Raw genomic sequence first — 16,572 nt, 5'->3', positions numbered from 1 at the left:
CCCCGACTGTCAGCGTGTTGTTTTTATGGCGGCGGCGGCGTAAAGGTCGTTACTCTCCGTCGAGGAGGAAAGCATTTCCTGCGCGCGTTCCTTTTATTGCGGCCGTATTTTAGCCGGCCTTTTGTTTTAGCGCTTTGTAATATTTAGTGTTGTGTGACAATTGTGCTTTCCCGCCGTTGACCCTCAGCTACAGTTAACGTGCACCCCCATGAATACGTAAGCTGCCCACTCCCTTCCCTCCCTTCCCCTCCCCTCTGGTAACCCGTGGCGACCAACGTGGGAACAGAGGTCCACTGTGCGTGGGGTCAAAGCCCCCCCCCAGGATGTCTGCATCTTCCCGATGATGTCATTAATTGTCGTAAATGGCAACAAATTGTCCTCAAGAGCGGCGGACTTTTAAAGTAGATGACAAAATGCAAGTTTGCGCATTTGACCGTCTCGCGGATTGATTTGCATTGAGCGAGCTCGCATCAGGACTGGCTGGTGACCACAAAGACCACAGCGGGGGAAGCAGGAAGCCAGTCGAACCCCCCCCCGCCTTTTACTCCCACCCACCCTCAACTACCTTTGTCCCATCCTTCATGTGCGAGCTGGTGGCGAACTCCACATGATAAAAAGAGTCCAAACACGCCTTTGATGTAAACAGACGGCCTCTATTCATTGGTCTCATCGACATTGAAACGTTTTAGGTCCTTTTTATAGCAGCTAAAATTGCTGACAAAATGTCAGGGTTTCCGCTGCGGGGTCAATAAAAGTCACTACATGTTTTGTTTTTGTTGCCTTAAATGGCAACGAGAAGCATTAAATACTATGTTGAGAAGCATTTAAAAAGAAATAAATATAAGAGTTGTTAAAAAACACAATTTAGTAATGATCAAAATGTGTGTATTTGTGGGGACTGTGACTAAATTATTACTATTATTTACTTATTACTAATTATTTACAATGAACACAACGGTCTGGAGTCCACCAGTTTGCTTCATGTTCCAAATTGCCCTGAATTTGAAAAGAAAAATGTCGTGTTCCTGTCACCAACGCCCAACATGAAACACTAATGCCACCTATGGTAGAAATCTGTGACTCTATGTTTCACACTTTTAATCAATCGTAACTGTTAACAACTACATTTGTATTTGGTAATCATGTGTGTCCACCTTTATGTTAATTAACAAGAGTATAAGTCAAGTTTATTTATAGAGCTCTTAATCACACAAGAGTCTCAAAGGGCTTCACATGTCCGCATTTGACAAAAAAATCAACGACATCCCCTGATCCAACCACAAGAGGGAAAGGACAAGGTATGAAAAACGCATGTAAAAATGAAGCTTTGGCACCATCTTGTGGCCAAGGGAGTGCATTCAACTGAAGGGAGGAGCTTTGCTTGCTTTGTAGGGAAAAAAAAGGGATTTGTTGCCATTTTGTGGCACCTATCGGCAATTCGTTCTTGTGGATTTTCTTAACACACTCACTGGCAGCCATTTTGCCTCAAGCAACCCCCTTCGCTCCCGGCTGCTTTACGGCATTTTGAATGGTTTTGGAAGGCCACGTGGAAACTACCAAAAGCAATTAGCAATTAGCGTTAGAATATAGCAAAGTTTCGTCATTATTCGCAAAGCTTTTTTCAAAATGGCCGCCGTTGATCTCTTATACTCTGCTGCCACCTGCTGGGCGTTTTTGTAATAACCACCATTGCTTGAAGCATTCTCTTCAGGTCAGAGGCCGCATCAAAGCATTCTGTATGCTCTTGCATAAAAAAAAAAGGCAATATTTAAAATAGAACGTTTTTATTCGTTTTTGGGAGCAAATGAGTTCATTAGCGGGGAAAAAAAATCTTTTGTGCATGTGCTGACATATTTGAGGAAAAAAACTGCACACGTCAACCCAAAAACTACTGCAACAATGTGGACATGGTGGTGCCGGTTGCACGTAAGGAAGAAGACAAGAGTCCAGAACCAAAATGAAGGGCGAGCGAGTCGTGCAGGGCGAGCGAGTCGGCTTCCAAAGTGGGCCAGACCGCCGCGTCCGCCTGACGGATGCCCGGCGAGAAAGAGACGCAGGGAAAATTGGGGGCTCTCACAAACTTGGCCCAGATTGTGTGATTTATTCCACTTATTTGCTATGCGGCGGCGAGAAAAGAGAGCGAGGAGCGAGTTGGCGGCGGCGGCAAACGCATTTTAGCCAAATGGATGCTACTCACTCACTCACTGGCACGTGGCAGGATGATCACATGATTCGTTAGGCAAACAAAATATGGAAATGGCGTTTAGGATTTGTGCGTGTCTTGTAGCCTTCCTGTTTGTTTCTTAATAAGTTAATGCGTCAATGTGCCCCGTTCGAACTTATTCGTGCCCCAAAACGTATAAAAATGTTCTATTTTTTATTTATTTATGCTAGAGCATAACAGAAGGCTTTGATGCAGCCTTTGACCTGAAGAGGTCGTTTAAAGCAATAGTAGTTATTACCCAAACAAAAAAAAACGGCCAGCAGGTGGCAGCAGAGTATAAGAGATCATCCATGTTGCAACAAGCTCTTTTTGACAGTTTTCAACAGATTTGTGAATTAAACATAGCTATACACGAATGCTAATTGCTGCAAAATTGAAACCGATACAAATAAATTTTTCCCTTATAAAAGAAGAGACTCTTTCTTTCAGTAGGTTCCATGTTTTTTTAGTTTTTTAAAAAAAAAAAATTAGCAATACAACCCAATAATCAGTCAAAATCCAGTAAAAGAGCCGAGAGCGAAGGGGGTTACTTCAGTGAAAATGGCTGCCAGTGGATGAGTTAATCCAAAAAAAATTAACATAACACAATTTGCAATGTCTTTAATATTTTAAAAATGGAAATTATTTTTTTTGGAATTTTTAAATGCATGCTCAGTTGGATTCAGGTCAGGGGATTGACTTGGCCATTACATAACATTCCAAGTTTTTTGCTCTGAAAAAACATTTTGACTGGTTTGGCAGTATGCTTTGGATCATTGTCCATCTGGACTGCGACGCGCCGTCCACCCATCTGTCCGTCTTTACTTTTATTCTAACACGTGAGCTTTTTGAGAGATTTTCCATTTTCGTTTTTTAAGATTGACCTACAAAAGGCGTTTTGGTTCGTCGTCGTCTTTGTGTCGTTGGGATTTTACATTTCATGTCAAAAACATGTCGTCGGCCTTAATAAATCTCCTGCGAAGCGGCGTTGGCTGTTTTTGCGTCGGCAGGAAGTCTAGACGGCGCTACAACAGATCAATACGTATTGATGAGGTTCCGAGGGACTTATTTCCGTTTGCATAGGAAGAGCGCCGATGATGAGATCTTGTCGTCGTGATAAACGAGGACTTGGAACGACTTGAGGCAAAATGTGGAGCAACTCGCTTGCATTTTTCTCGGCAACATGCGCATATTCCTGCGTGAACCCGTGAAAATGCGCCGGGTACACAGACAGTTCTCTGCACCGTTTTAAGCTCTTCCTTTCAACTATGTTACTCGGGATGGGCGAGTATTGATATCAGGTATGGTATCGGGCCAAGTGATCGGGGCTCACGGCAGCCCCGTGGCCATTTTTACAATCAGGAGCTAGAAAATTACAATTGCCATTCATTTCATGCAATTTTATGGATAAATGCTAAAATAGTTATCGTTATTTTTTTGGGATCGGTAGAGAATGTGGCACCCTGTAATGCATTCATTTCAAAAATTCACCCCAAAAAATTCAATGTGAAATTATAATAAAATACATTCTTATTATTAATAATATTTGAATGTAATATATACGTTAATTTTAGGTCCAAAATTCTACACTTTGAGAATCTAAGACTTCCACAGCAAAAATTGGAATGTTAAATGTTTCAGAGTTGATTTGAACCCGCAAAGTGCATTTTTTTTTTTGATTTAAATATAATAAATGTCAACTGTAAGACATCTCCAATAATATAATAAAGTCTTACATTATCGGTAAAAATGTTCTTACAATATCATTCAGCATTATTAGCTCAATTATTAACATTCTGGATTGTGTTAAGTGCAAATTTTATTGCATTTTCAGGTGTTACGACATTTTCAGTAAATTCGAGAAAAGAGAGTATCATCGAAAGTACTAGAGGAATCGGTTCTAGGTATCACTTTTGGGGGCGTGGGGGGTGGTGGGGTCGTTTGGGATTTTAGCAAAAGTAATCACATTTCAGGGTCAAAATGACATTTAGGTTTTTTTTGATGTCAAAGGGTCAGAAGAACCTTCCCTGCAGCTTGTAACGTCTCCGTGTTTATCGGTGGCCCCCTTCAAACCTCGTCCCATTCTCACCTCCATCCCGCTCGCTCGCTCGCCCACCTGGCTGACATTCTCCTCCCTCACTTTTAATTGCACCCCCGGGGCGGCGGCGGCGGCGGCGAGGTTGCCTGGGCTCGCCGGGCGCCATAGGGTGCTTTGGCGTGTCGCTCACGTCGCTCGTTAGAGGAGAAATACAAATTCAGAGGAAGGCCACCGTGCGTGTGCGCGTGTGCGCGTGTGGGGGAGGGGGGGGGGGGTTGCTCCCAATGTAAAATGCCACCCGGCCCGTCGGCGCGCATGCAAAAGGCCATTTGCGGCGCACATCCAGTCCGTATTGACGAACGCGTTTGTGTCCACGTCGGCATTCGATAAAAAGCCATCGCTACCTTTAATGGCTAATTGTTGCGATTGTAAATGTTCCGGCGTCCAATCGTCAGGGTGCACGCCGGGAAAACGGTCAGCGGGACGCATTCATCCTGCTTACGCGCCGGCGTGAACGCTCGTCTTATTGCTCGGCAGCCTGCGACACGCAATTTAAAGCAATTTGCCTTTTTCATTTTCATTTTTTTCCCCTCACGCAATTAGGCGGCACGCGATATGAGGCCGCCATGAGACAAAGAGGCCGCCAGGCCGAGAAAATAAAAGGGCGCTCGGTGTAAACAGCGGCCAGAAGATGATTACGCTGTCGTGTTCTATTACACACCTTCATTGTGACGAGCGCGCGTCCAACAACTCAAGACTTGTGACGTCTTTTCCCACAAAGAGCGCCCGACGTCACTTTTGCTCTCCCGGAAGGCCTTTAAAAGACCTTGAAATCGCCGATTATAATCATCACCGTTCATTTAAACGATCCAGCTGTGGCCGCTTTCTTCTTCTTAAGGGGAGATAAAAAAAAAAAAGAAGCAAAGAGAGCAAGCGGTGCGTTAAAAAAGGCTCATTTACACGCACACAAGACATTGGTTGCTTTTAAGGAGAACATTTCGCACGCTCGGTTGTCATAGCGACGCGGGCCGGATTGATCCCTTGACATAATTGGTGTGTTCACGGACCGATGGCCACGCGGTCAAACGTGGAGCAGGAAAGCACGAGAAAATTCTGCAAATATTCCATCAGTGTGAGACGGCTTTCTTCATTTAATTGCTTGCTTCCGCTTTTGTGCACAAAGTCGGAAGAGGTTAAATGCTTGTCCCAATACTTTTGTCCATCTCCACATTTTCTTCACTGTCCACTTCCTGTAGATGTCCGCATGCTTTTCCGCTTCGTCCCAATATTTTTGGCCACCTCCATATTTCTTCCACGTCTTCTAGTATGCGACCCAATACTTTTGTTTAAATTGGACATTTTCACTTCCTGTGGTGTCCCAATACTTTAGTCCATCTCCACATTGTGTCCACTTTTTGTAATGTGTGTCCTACTACTTTAGTTCAAATTTTTCACATCATGTACTTTTCGGTCTTCCTACACTTTTTGTCCAGACTCCATCTTTTCTTTACTTTTTGATTCCCGTTTCGCGTCCCCGTTTTTTTGTCCAAACTGGTTTTCATTTGGCCTCCTGTTGGTGTCCCAATACTTTTGTCTGCCTCGACACGTCCGCTTCATATGCATTCCACATTTCTTTCCCTGTTTTTGTAGTAGGCTTTCGTGTCTCAATACTTTTCAATTTGACATTTTCATTTTTCACTTCACATACTTCCGATGTCCCAAAACTTTTGTCCAAACGCCACATTTTCTTCACTGTTCACTTTGTCGATGTCCGAATGCTTTAGTCCACCTCCGTATTTCTTCCACGTCTTGCAGTAAGTGTCCTAATACTTCTGTCCAAATTAAGACATTTTCATTCTTAATTCTTTCTTTCTTTATTGTGTGAATGCTGGAAGCATTCATTTGTCATTTAACAACAATTGCAAATGTACAATTTACTTCACAAGCATTCAGCTGTCCAGCATTAATTTTCCACGCAGAAATTGTCTAGTTTCTCAAGAATTGACGAATTCTTAAGAATTTACTCATTCTTAATTTTCCTTCTTATTTGTTATACTTTTGGTGTCACAAATTTTTTGTCCAAACTTTTTTTCGGCTGATAAATGCTCTGCTGCTTCAATTTTTCTTCATCAGGGCTCAATCTTTTATTTTTTTTGGGCCTCCTGTGAGTGTCCCAAATTCTTTTGTTGAGGGTCCAGATTCGCACTTTCCATTCAATTTGTATCCGTCCCAATAATTTTGTCCAGCAGGTCTAGAATTTTGTTACGATTCAAATGAATGCATGTGTCCGAATACTTTAGCATTTTCCCCTCCACGTTGTCTTCCTGTTCATCCTCGTTTTGATTCTTGTGAGTGTCCCAATACTTTTTTTCCAGTACTTTTGCTCTGTAGCACGAAAGTGACTGAGCTTCATTTACATTTTTTTTATTTTTTATTTTTTTTAAATGCAGTCGTCGTGCTGCGAGTGTCGAGTGCGACGTTCCGAGCAGAATGTTCCTTCCAGTCTGCCTCCGTCGTGGTTTCCTCACCCTCGCACAGCACAAATGTAGCACGGCAGGCATTTTGTCGTCGCCACCGGGCGACACGCCGCTTCGTAGTATTCCTAACCGGCTGTGACATTTGGATTTATTTTTTTTTATTTGATGTGGCCAAATAAAGCTTTAGCCGACTTCTTCCCGACCCCAGTGCCTTGTCAGGAGAATTATGTGGAAAGGAGGGGGGGGGGGCACAATATGGCCTCCGGGCTTTGACAAATGTGGTCAAGGGGCGATCCTCGTTCCTCGGGTCCGCGACGGCGGCGGCGCTCCATCCAAGGCGCGGGCATTAGCTTTTCCGCAGTGACATTATGAGGAAATCCATGGAAAAGGCGGGTGCGCCGCTGCTGGGGCGGCCAGTGCAAAGCTTCACGAGCGCCCCCCCCCCCCACCTCCCCAGGGACACGCTGGTATTTTCCAGCCAGTCCGGGCCTACAGCTAATCAATAGCTCGCCGTCCCATGCGCTTCCCGCTGCCGTCAATTAAGTCAATTCATAAAGTGAAGAGTGCGCCGGAGCGGGAGGGAAAAGCAGCCCGTCACTGAGTGGATTTGGATCCTGAGTCGAACCCAGAAGGACGGGCCACCAATTGTTTTGATCCCCGCAGGCTCCAGATTTCTTCACATTTGGTTTTCTTTTGTCCACCGCGTTTCTTCCACTTCCTGTCCTTGGTGTCCCAATACTTTTGCCCAAATTCCACATTTTCTTGGCTTTCCCGTTCAGTTCTTATTCATTAATTTGTCCAAACCTTGCTTCATTTCACTGTTCACTTGGATGTCCCAACACTTTACTTGGTGTCCCAATATTTTTGTCCGTACTCCACATTTTCACTTCTGTTTTAATTCCTGACACTTTTTGTCCAGCTTCACATTTCTTCCACTTCCTGTGGTTTGTGTCCCTAAATTTTTGTCCAAACTCCCCATTTTCTTGATTTTCACCTCGGGTTCATGTCCATCACTTTGTTGATTTCACTTTTCACTTCCTGTGGATGTCCCAATACTTTTTCCTCTAATCCCACATTTTCTTGACTTCCCACTTCCCATTTCATGTCCTTTTACTTTTTCCTCACCTCCACACGTCTTCCACTTCCTGCAATTCTTGAGTCCCAATTCCACATTTTCTTTCCCCTTTTTGTCCACTGCAGATTGATCAAGTCAAGTAGGAGCGAGTAGAGTTTGGACGCTGCGTGGCCATTTAGCGGGTTTGGACGGAACGGAAGCGGAGTGGCGGTCACAGTCCGTCCCTGTCCGGGCATTATTAAAGCGCCGGCTCACTTTCACCTGCTTCCATCAGCACCTCCGTCACTGACCCGGAGCTCCTCTGCTCTCCTTCCTTCGACTTTTTTTTTTTTCCCGCAGTGGCTGCTGATCCCGGCAGAGGACACATGCAAAGTGAGCGGCTTTCAGAGCCAAGCGGAGCCGTCATGCATATCAGCTTTGGCCTGTGCAAGCAAAGCAAGTGGTGGAGGGGGGGGGGGGGGGGGGTACGGGGGGGGCATGCTATAAAGTGCAACGCAGGGAAGGGAAAAAAAAAACGAGCTTCAATTTGCCTCATAAGGGGAAACGAGGGCACGCTGGCCTGGCGGAGACAGTAATGGATGGAGCGTCCGTCCCCGCCGGACTGCTGACGCCGCTCTGACAGGACGTCCCCTTCACGCCAACCCCGAGAACTCGCCGCCGTCACAAACTCACACGTTGGGAGTCCGTCGGCAAACTTGGCAGGGAAAAGATCGGAAGGAGGCGCAGACGTCAGCGTCTTTTTGCACTTTTGAGTCTCGAACGCCGAAAGTGTCCCAACGAGGGACGGACGTTTGTGAATGTTGATTTCTCGTCAGGGTTCGTTCAAGGTCGCAACGTGTTCATGTTTCGGAAAAACGTCAAAAACATTAGGCCAACGCCTGGCAAACATTTTAGAACCATGGACGAACCCTGACCAAAGCGCGTTCTCACGACTTTCGCCAACACGTGCAAACGTTCGCCCCTCAGTGAGAACTGAATTTTTTTTTTCTTCTCACGAATCCGAATCATCTTCGCATATCATTTGTGCTGATGTCGCAACCGACGGCAGCGGTCCGAATGACGCGGGGAGTCATCAAGCTCTCCCCACTCGGTCCCGTGGCAATCCCAAAGCTTCCTCAGGCCAACCGGGAGACAGCGGCCATTTTCTCACTTGTCTTCTGTCCTTGCGATCTCAAGAAACGTCACCAGTCGCCAGTTCCGATCCAAAAGTACGTAAAAACCAGGAACAAACGGAATACGAGGATTTTGTTCTCGACTTCGAGCTTAAAGCAAGGATGCAACAATTGGATACTCGTGAAAGCTAAGATGGGAAAACCTCCCAAGATGCATTTCGTGCTGCGGGGACGTTCGAAAGTACGCAGTTGCGAGATTGGCCTTCTGAGAAAGTACATTCTTAGGAAGAGCGTACTTGGAAGGTCACAAGAGCCGACTCGGCGGCCATTTGTTGATCCAGAATGTCCTGAGTCACGTAGTGCTGGAGGAGGGAAACCTCTAAAACAGGGTTCACCAGTTCCGGTCCTTGAGGTCTGGAGTCATGCAGGTTTTAGATGTTTCCGCCTACCAACACACCTGACACTAAAGATCAGAATCGTGATTATATGAACCAGGTGTGCTAGCGGGCGGAGACATCCAAAACCTGCAGCACTACGGCAGGATCGGAGTTTGACACCTCTATTTAGGTCAGCCCTATCCAGCCTGTTTTTCATTTCTCTCTCAGCCAACACACCTGAGGATGGTTATCAGGCTTCATGCAGAGCTTGTTGATGAGCTCATCGAGAACCACCGCTTTAGGTGGTTACTATGCTTTAGGTGGTTACCATGATTTAGGTGGTTACTATGCTTTAGGTGGTTACTATGATTTAGGTGGTTACTATGCCGCCAGACAGTCTTGCCATTTTTTACAACATACACTTGATTTATCCTCCTCATCCAAAGCTTCTCATAGATTTTTTTAAGAAAAAAAAAAAAAAACAACCTTCAACCTAATGGGAAGTATGTGGCGACACAACCCCAAACACAAGTTTGAGCCATTTTGGGTTCAAGTCAGGACCCTGAAGGTCGCCCGTCGCCTGCCTGTTGTTTACAAACATTCCAAAAAGGTCTTTTCTATTTGTCCCAACTCCCACAAGTGTTGACTTTTAAGCAAGAAACACTTGCGCTGCGGTGACATCGCCAAGACCGCCCCCGCCCCCGCCCCGCCTCCGCCCCCGCCTCCGCCCGGCCCCTCCTTGGCCCGTTTTTCTCGCTCCATTTCCCGCCTTCCCTTCGGAGTCTTCGGTGGCGCTTCACCGTGCGGGTCAGGCTACTTAATTCATGTCCAGAGACGCCACTTCCACGTTTCCCAGCATGCACCACACAACCGCTGACCCCCCCCCCCCCCCCCCCCATCCCCACCTCCCCTCTGCTGGACCCGCTCATAACCTTCCTTCCAAACTGGGAATACGAAAGGAATCCTGGGGAACAAAAGACCTCGTATACACGAGCCCCTTCTCGCTTTTCCTTCCATCCGGCGCCGCTTCCGCCCGTTTGCGCGCGTTTGGCAAACATTCATTTACTTTCAGCCGCTATCTTCAAGTAATGACGTGAGCTCGACGTCGCCGCGGTCGTTCTTGCGCCCGAGATAACAGCGTGTGACGCTTTCAAACAGACGCGGACCGCCGTCGGCGAACGTCGCCCGCCGCGCCGTCAGGTGATGATTCTCGCACTCAATGCAGATCAAGAGCGGTCGCGTCCGTTATCAGCAGAGGCCCGCCCGTCCGAGCACCAGGGCGCGAAGGCGCGGGTCCCGCCGGAAGTGTTCGTCAAAGCCCCGCCAGAACTTTGAAATTCAAAACTCTACTTGTCTTTGTTCACAGTTTGTACAAAAAGGGCAACATCCAAAGATCCCAGAAACAAAAGTCCGTCCCTCACCAGCAGGGGGCGGGACTTATTTTCTGCCCTTTTCACTTGACGCACCTCACAAGGTTTTAACCAAGACGTACAACTTGACCCGAATAGTGTATTGATCTCAAATAGATTAGCATTCCCTCCAATGATATTGATAAGCTAACATTTGCTAATACATTTTGGACGCATATTTGCTGATTTCAAAACGAATCGGCGGGCTGGCCTGGAGTCGCCCGGTGGGAATTCCTCAGAAAATTCAGATGAACCACTCCGGGCCGGATGAGCGTACTTGTGTGTCCTTTTCCCAAAGATGGCAAGATACAAATTTCTGCGCGGTGTGCTTGTCGGACATCAGAATTTATTCATGTTAGCGTAAAACTAGCTTACTTAAACTTATTAATGATGTATTTCCTCACTATCTGCACTCAACTAGTTTGGTCTGAAATTCCTTTTTCTTGCTTCCAGGGACGTGTGACGGCTCACTTCCTGCTTCCAATCCAATATGACGACCGACCCGTCACTCTGACCCGAAGACCGCCGGAGACAAAGCGCCGAGGGAGGCAGGAGGGGGGGGTGCGGGCTGAGGACCCAAGGCCCGGTCGGTCTCCATGGAGACGCTGTGCGTGTTGATGGCACTGTGGGCCGCCAGCCAGCTCGGCACGGCGCCCGCAACGGCGCTGAGGCCGGCGAGGAGGACCGCGACGGGACACAAGATGTCGGCGGGCCTGACGGGACAGGACGCCAACGGGGTGCCGCTCAGGCGCTCCAAGCGGGGCTGGATGTGGAACCAGTTCTTCCTGCTGGAGGAGTACACTGGCAACGACATGCAATACGTCGGGAAGGTAACGCGCTAACTTTTCAATGTAACGTTGACATTTTTTGTCCTCTACCGCCCTCTGCTGCTGACATAAATTGACGTCAAAGTGCCTTCGGGCTTGCATTGCAATTTTATTGGTTTCTGGGTTTGGTCACGTGACATATTGAGTTACTTCCTGCGAACGCGTGACGAGATCAGTATGAACGAGTCCAACGTAAAAGACGGTAAGGATGTCCAAATGGTTGTTTCCGTCGACGGCGGCGCGTCCCGAGGGAAACATCTCCCAATCCATGTGATGGTGGCGGCGCCACGGCGGCAAGGTCAGGCCGGCGGAATAAAAAGCGCTTTTGAGCGTGCCTCTGAATGGACTCGCCTACTTTGCATTCCGCCGGCACGGATGGACTCAGGATAGACTCCGTCCAGCAAATGAGATGGGACCACGTACGTCCTCCCCGAGACGGCCGGCGAGTCAGCCGTGACTTTGAGCGCGCCTCTAAAAGGATTACATCGCCGACAACACAACCAGTCCGAAAAAGAAGAGCCAGGAAACAAAGCGCGGCTCAAAAGCAGCCGCTGCACGTCCTCTTGTAACAGCGTGTATGTATGTATATTAGGTGCACGTGAACATCAAATGATTAACATTTTGCTCCTTAATACAAATACATGTCATTTTCAGTGACAGAAATTCGACAGAATTATTCATTTGAATAATGTAAATGTAAAAAATAAAAAAGGAAATCTAACTTTCTAAAAAATATCTATAAAATTATTATTATTTTTTTTACTTTTTCCTGGAAAAACATTTTTTTAATGAATGCAAAAGTGTTGTCATTATTGAATCTCATTGTTTTTAATAAAAACAAAATTACTTAAAAAAAAAAATAATAAAAAAAAAATAATTAAAAAAAATAAAATAATTTTTTTTGGACAGTTTGTCATTAAAAATAATTGTATGAAATTATTTGTGATGGCGTATTAGGGCCAGGTATAATTTTTTTGAACTATTTCTATTAGTTTCACATTTTTTTTCCCACATTTGTTAACAAGAGTATGAAAACCTAGAAAAAAATGTATTGTATATTTAGAACAGATATAAAATGTGATTAGTCATGAGTTAACTATTGAAGTCATGCGATCAATTACAATTAAAACATTTAATCGTCTGATGCCTCAAATTTCATAATAATATTTTCTTTTTTGTTTGATTACTTAATTATTTAAACTCAAGATTAATCACAAATTTTGTATCTGTTCTAAATGTACAATCATTTTTTTCTCTCGGTTTTCATTTTTGACGTCTATAGCCGTCAATGGCAGTGAATGAGTTCATAAACGTGCAAATTTGCGAGTATTTCTCATCAGTTTCCGAGTTTTTTTTCTCGCAAATCTGCCTGTGTCAGCGTCTTGTTTTGGGGGTGGTCTGTGGGATTGGTGTGCGCGTGTGTGCGTGGGGGGGGGGGGCGCTCATCTTCCCACGTCAGCCGCCGGCGTCGCGTTCCCGCCCGTAGCTTCTCATTAGCAGGCGAGCCGCACGCGGGTTTCGCTGGGCCTTGCAGGGCCTCGCCTTCCTGTCACCGGGGGAAGAGAATGTTTGTTTCTTTCATTACGGGGCCGCTCCACCAAAGGGCACGCGTGCGCCTGCGTGCCTGCGTGCGTCACGCACACGCGCACCCGCGCACCCGCGCTTAATGGCCTGTGGTGGAGCGCCAGTGTTTGTGCTGCACTATCATATCTCATCAAGTATTTACAACCTCTGTTAGGCCCCCACTGCTCGCGGGCCGGCTGGGCCGACCTCGCCATGTTGCCTGCGTGAGCGAGCCAATCGGGCGGGTGGACGGGCTGGTGCTAAGGTTGGGGGGTTGGGGGGGAGGGGGGGTCATTTTCAGGACATGTTTGAATTTATCCAAAACTTTACTTGTCTATGTTCTATTTTTGGCGATAATGACAAAAAATAAAATTTGTTGCAAATATTTGATATAAAACTTCCCTTAACACCACTAATTTTTGTTACAAAAGTTGCCATCAGTGGGCGGAGTCTTAAATTGGATGAACACTATAGGCCGTATGCCACGGAGGAGGCGGGACTTCTGACTTCCTGGTTTTCACACCGCTTTGCTTTCGCTTCCTGTTTGCGAACATGTGGGCCGCCTCCCGCTTCTTGCGCTTTCGCCCCTTTCGCGCTTTTTTTTCCGACCACGGGTGCGAGCGTGTCGTGTGTCTGTCTCAGTGGCCAGAAGCATTTCAGAGAGTTTAGACGCCCTTTGACGCGGTTTGGGGGTGCGAGTGTTGGAACGCGGCCATCAGTGGCCGGAAACGACGGCGATGTATGGAACCCGGGTGTCGGAAGTCCGTGGCATCTCCCCCATAAGCTCGTGAGCGTTGCATGAGTGAGCGGCTGCAGCAAAAGACGTCAAATGTCGGCCCAAAACCAGCGCAGTCGGGTGGCGGAGTACCAGCTGCTTGTCTTGGCACCAAACAAACAATATGGTGCACTGTATTTGCTCCACCCCGCCGATTTTATATATATATATATATATATAATATAAATATAACATCCTCATCAGACAATAATATTGTGTGCTGGGAGGAGGGGTCAGCGGCGAGGGGGGAGCCAACGGGGGACACGGAGGGCGCTCACTTTTAATAACGCTCGTCTCCTTTGCAGCGCAAGGAGACGCGGCGAAGACGAGGATTCATGACCCCCACGAGCCCACGTGATATTAATATCATAATGAACATCATCACGCCTGCTTATTTTCGGTGACCTTGAACCCGCCGTCATCAAAGTGCTCGTTATGCGACGCCGGCCAGCAAGTGAACAGCCGAGCGAGCCGCGTCAAAGATTTAGGAAATCACACATTTTCCTCCTCTTTCTTTGTTTTAAACAAAGGATTATTTTCCTCTAATAAAAAAATGTATTACTTCTCCCACCCACCGCAAAAAATTTGTAATGTTAAGTCATTCACTGCCATTGACGGCTATAGACGTCAAAAATTCACTTGAACTATTTCTAGTTTGACATTAGAATTTTTGGGGGTATTAGAACAGATATAAAATTAACTAGTGAAGTCATGCGATCAATTACCTTTCAAAATTGTAATGGCCCAATGCCCCTAATTTTTTTTATAATTTTTCTTTAAAAAAAAAACCTTATTAAAAATTCAAAATATTTAAATTTTTCAAAGAAAAGGTTATTAAAAATGAGGGGCATCAGGCGATTAAAATTTGTAATGGTAATTAATCGCATGACTTCACTAGTTAACAAATTTTATATCGGTTGTAAATGTCCAAAAAAAAAAATCTAGGTTTTCATCCCTCTTTCCTGTTTCAAATGGAGAACATTTGCACACACAGCGATGGAACAAACAAGAGGAAGTCCACCATTTCCAAGAAAAAAAAAAAAAAATCAAGCCAATTGCACCTTCAAGTGTTCATTTTCTTTCCACCTCAGTGCGCGCGGCGCTCTCCATTTGTGAACCAAGCGACCATCTGGACACTCCAGGGCCGCCAGTCCTCCACAGGCCAGGACATGAGGCCCGCGAGGCTAACTGGCTAATTGCCCTCAGCGCCCCCCCCCTCCCCCATCCGCTCCCCCCCCCCCCCCCCAGTTCCTTTCTAGTGCCATCTTCCTGGCCGGGCACGCATCGATTGGCCGCTAACATTTGCTGCGCTCCCGGCGGATTCACTTCCCAAACAAAGATGGCTACTGGCTTACTTGCACATGTCTGATATATGATAGATGTACTGTAGAAATAGAAACACACATATACTCTAATATATATATATATATATATATATATATATATATATACACACGTATATACATATATATACGTGTATATACATATATATATATATATATATACGTGTATATACATATATATATATATATATATACGTGTATATACATATATATATATATATATACACGTATGTATATATATATATATATATATATATATATATATATATATATATATATATATATACATATATATATACACACGTGTATATATATATATATATATATATACATACACGTATATATATATATATATACATACACGTATATATATATATATATACATACACGTATATATATATATACATACACGTATATATATATATACATACACGTATATATATATATACATACACGTATATATATATATACATACACGTATATATATATATATATATATATATATACACACACACGTATATATAAATATATATATATATATATATACACGTATATACACGTATATATATATATACACGTATATAAATATATATATATATATATACACGTATATATATACATATATATATACGTATATATATATATATATATATATACATACATATATACGTATATATATATATGTATACGTATATATACATATATATACATATATATACATATATATATATATAGACGTATCTATTCATATATATATATATATATATATATATATATATATATATATATATATATATATATATATATATATATATATATACACACGTATATATAAAGTACGTGTTGGCACGCTTGTTTCAACCTGCTGCGGAAAATTAGACTCGGGTCTCAAATCATGGTAGGCTTTGAAATTTGAGTTTGAAAGCAAAGGTTTGTGACGAAGACGACGTGACGGCTCTCCGGTCTCGCCCTCAGCTGCACTCGGATTCGGACCGCGAGGACGGCAGCGTGCGCTACGTGCTGACGGGCGACGGCGCGGGCACGCTCTTCAAGATTGACGAGAATTCGGGCGACATCCACGCCACCAAACGTCTGGACCGCGAGGAGAAGGCCTACTACATGCTCCACGCCAAGGCCGTCAACCGCTTCACCAACGAGGCGCTGGAGGGCGAGTCCGACTTCATCATCAAGATCCACGACATCAACGACAACGAGCCGCGCTTCACCAAAGATCCTTACGTCGCCAGGGTGCCCGAGATGGCCGACATCGGTGAGAAAATTTAAAAAACGGATAAAAATCCCTACAAATTGGTTAGGGAGCATTCGATTACTTGTTTTAGGACTAGAGAGTCAACAATATAAAAATATTATTA

General features: G+C 44.9%; 1 protein-coding gene across 1 annotated transcript in view; it reads left to right on the top strand.

The window, feature by feature from the left end:
- The window catches only part of LOC144040082 (cadherin-6-like), a 46,149-nt gene that overhangs the window by 17,443 nt on the left and 12,134 nt on the right, over positions 1-16,572 (top strand). Inside the window, exons 2-3 of the mRNA XM_077553889.1 lie at positions 11,145-11,521; positions 16,175-16,469. Coding sequence (XP_077410015.1) covers positions 11,288-11,521; positions 16,175-16,469 — 529 coding nt within the window. The 5' untranslated portion in view covers positions 11,145-11,287. The remainder of the gene's footprint in view (positions 1-11,144; positions 11,522-16,174; positions 16,470-16,572) is intronic.

The sequence above is a fragment of the Vanacampus margaritifer genome, chromosome 20 (assembly GCF_051991255.1).
Source record: "Vanacampus margaritifer isolate UIUO_Vmar chromosome 20, RoL_Vmar_1.0, whole genome shotgun sequence".
NCBI classification, from domain to species: Eukaryota; Metazoa; Chordata; class Actinopteri; order Syngnathiformes; family Syngnathidae; genus Vanacampus; species Vanacampus margaritifer.
The sequence above is the reverse complement of the archived record's forward strand: the minus strand, read 5'-3'. Positions and strand labels throughout refer to the sequence as shown.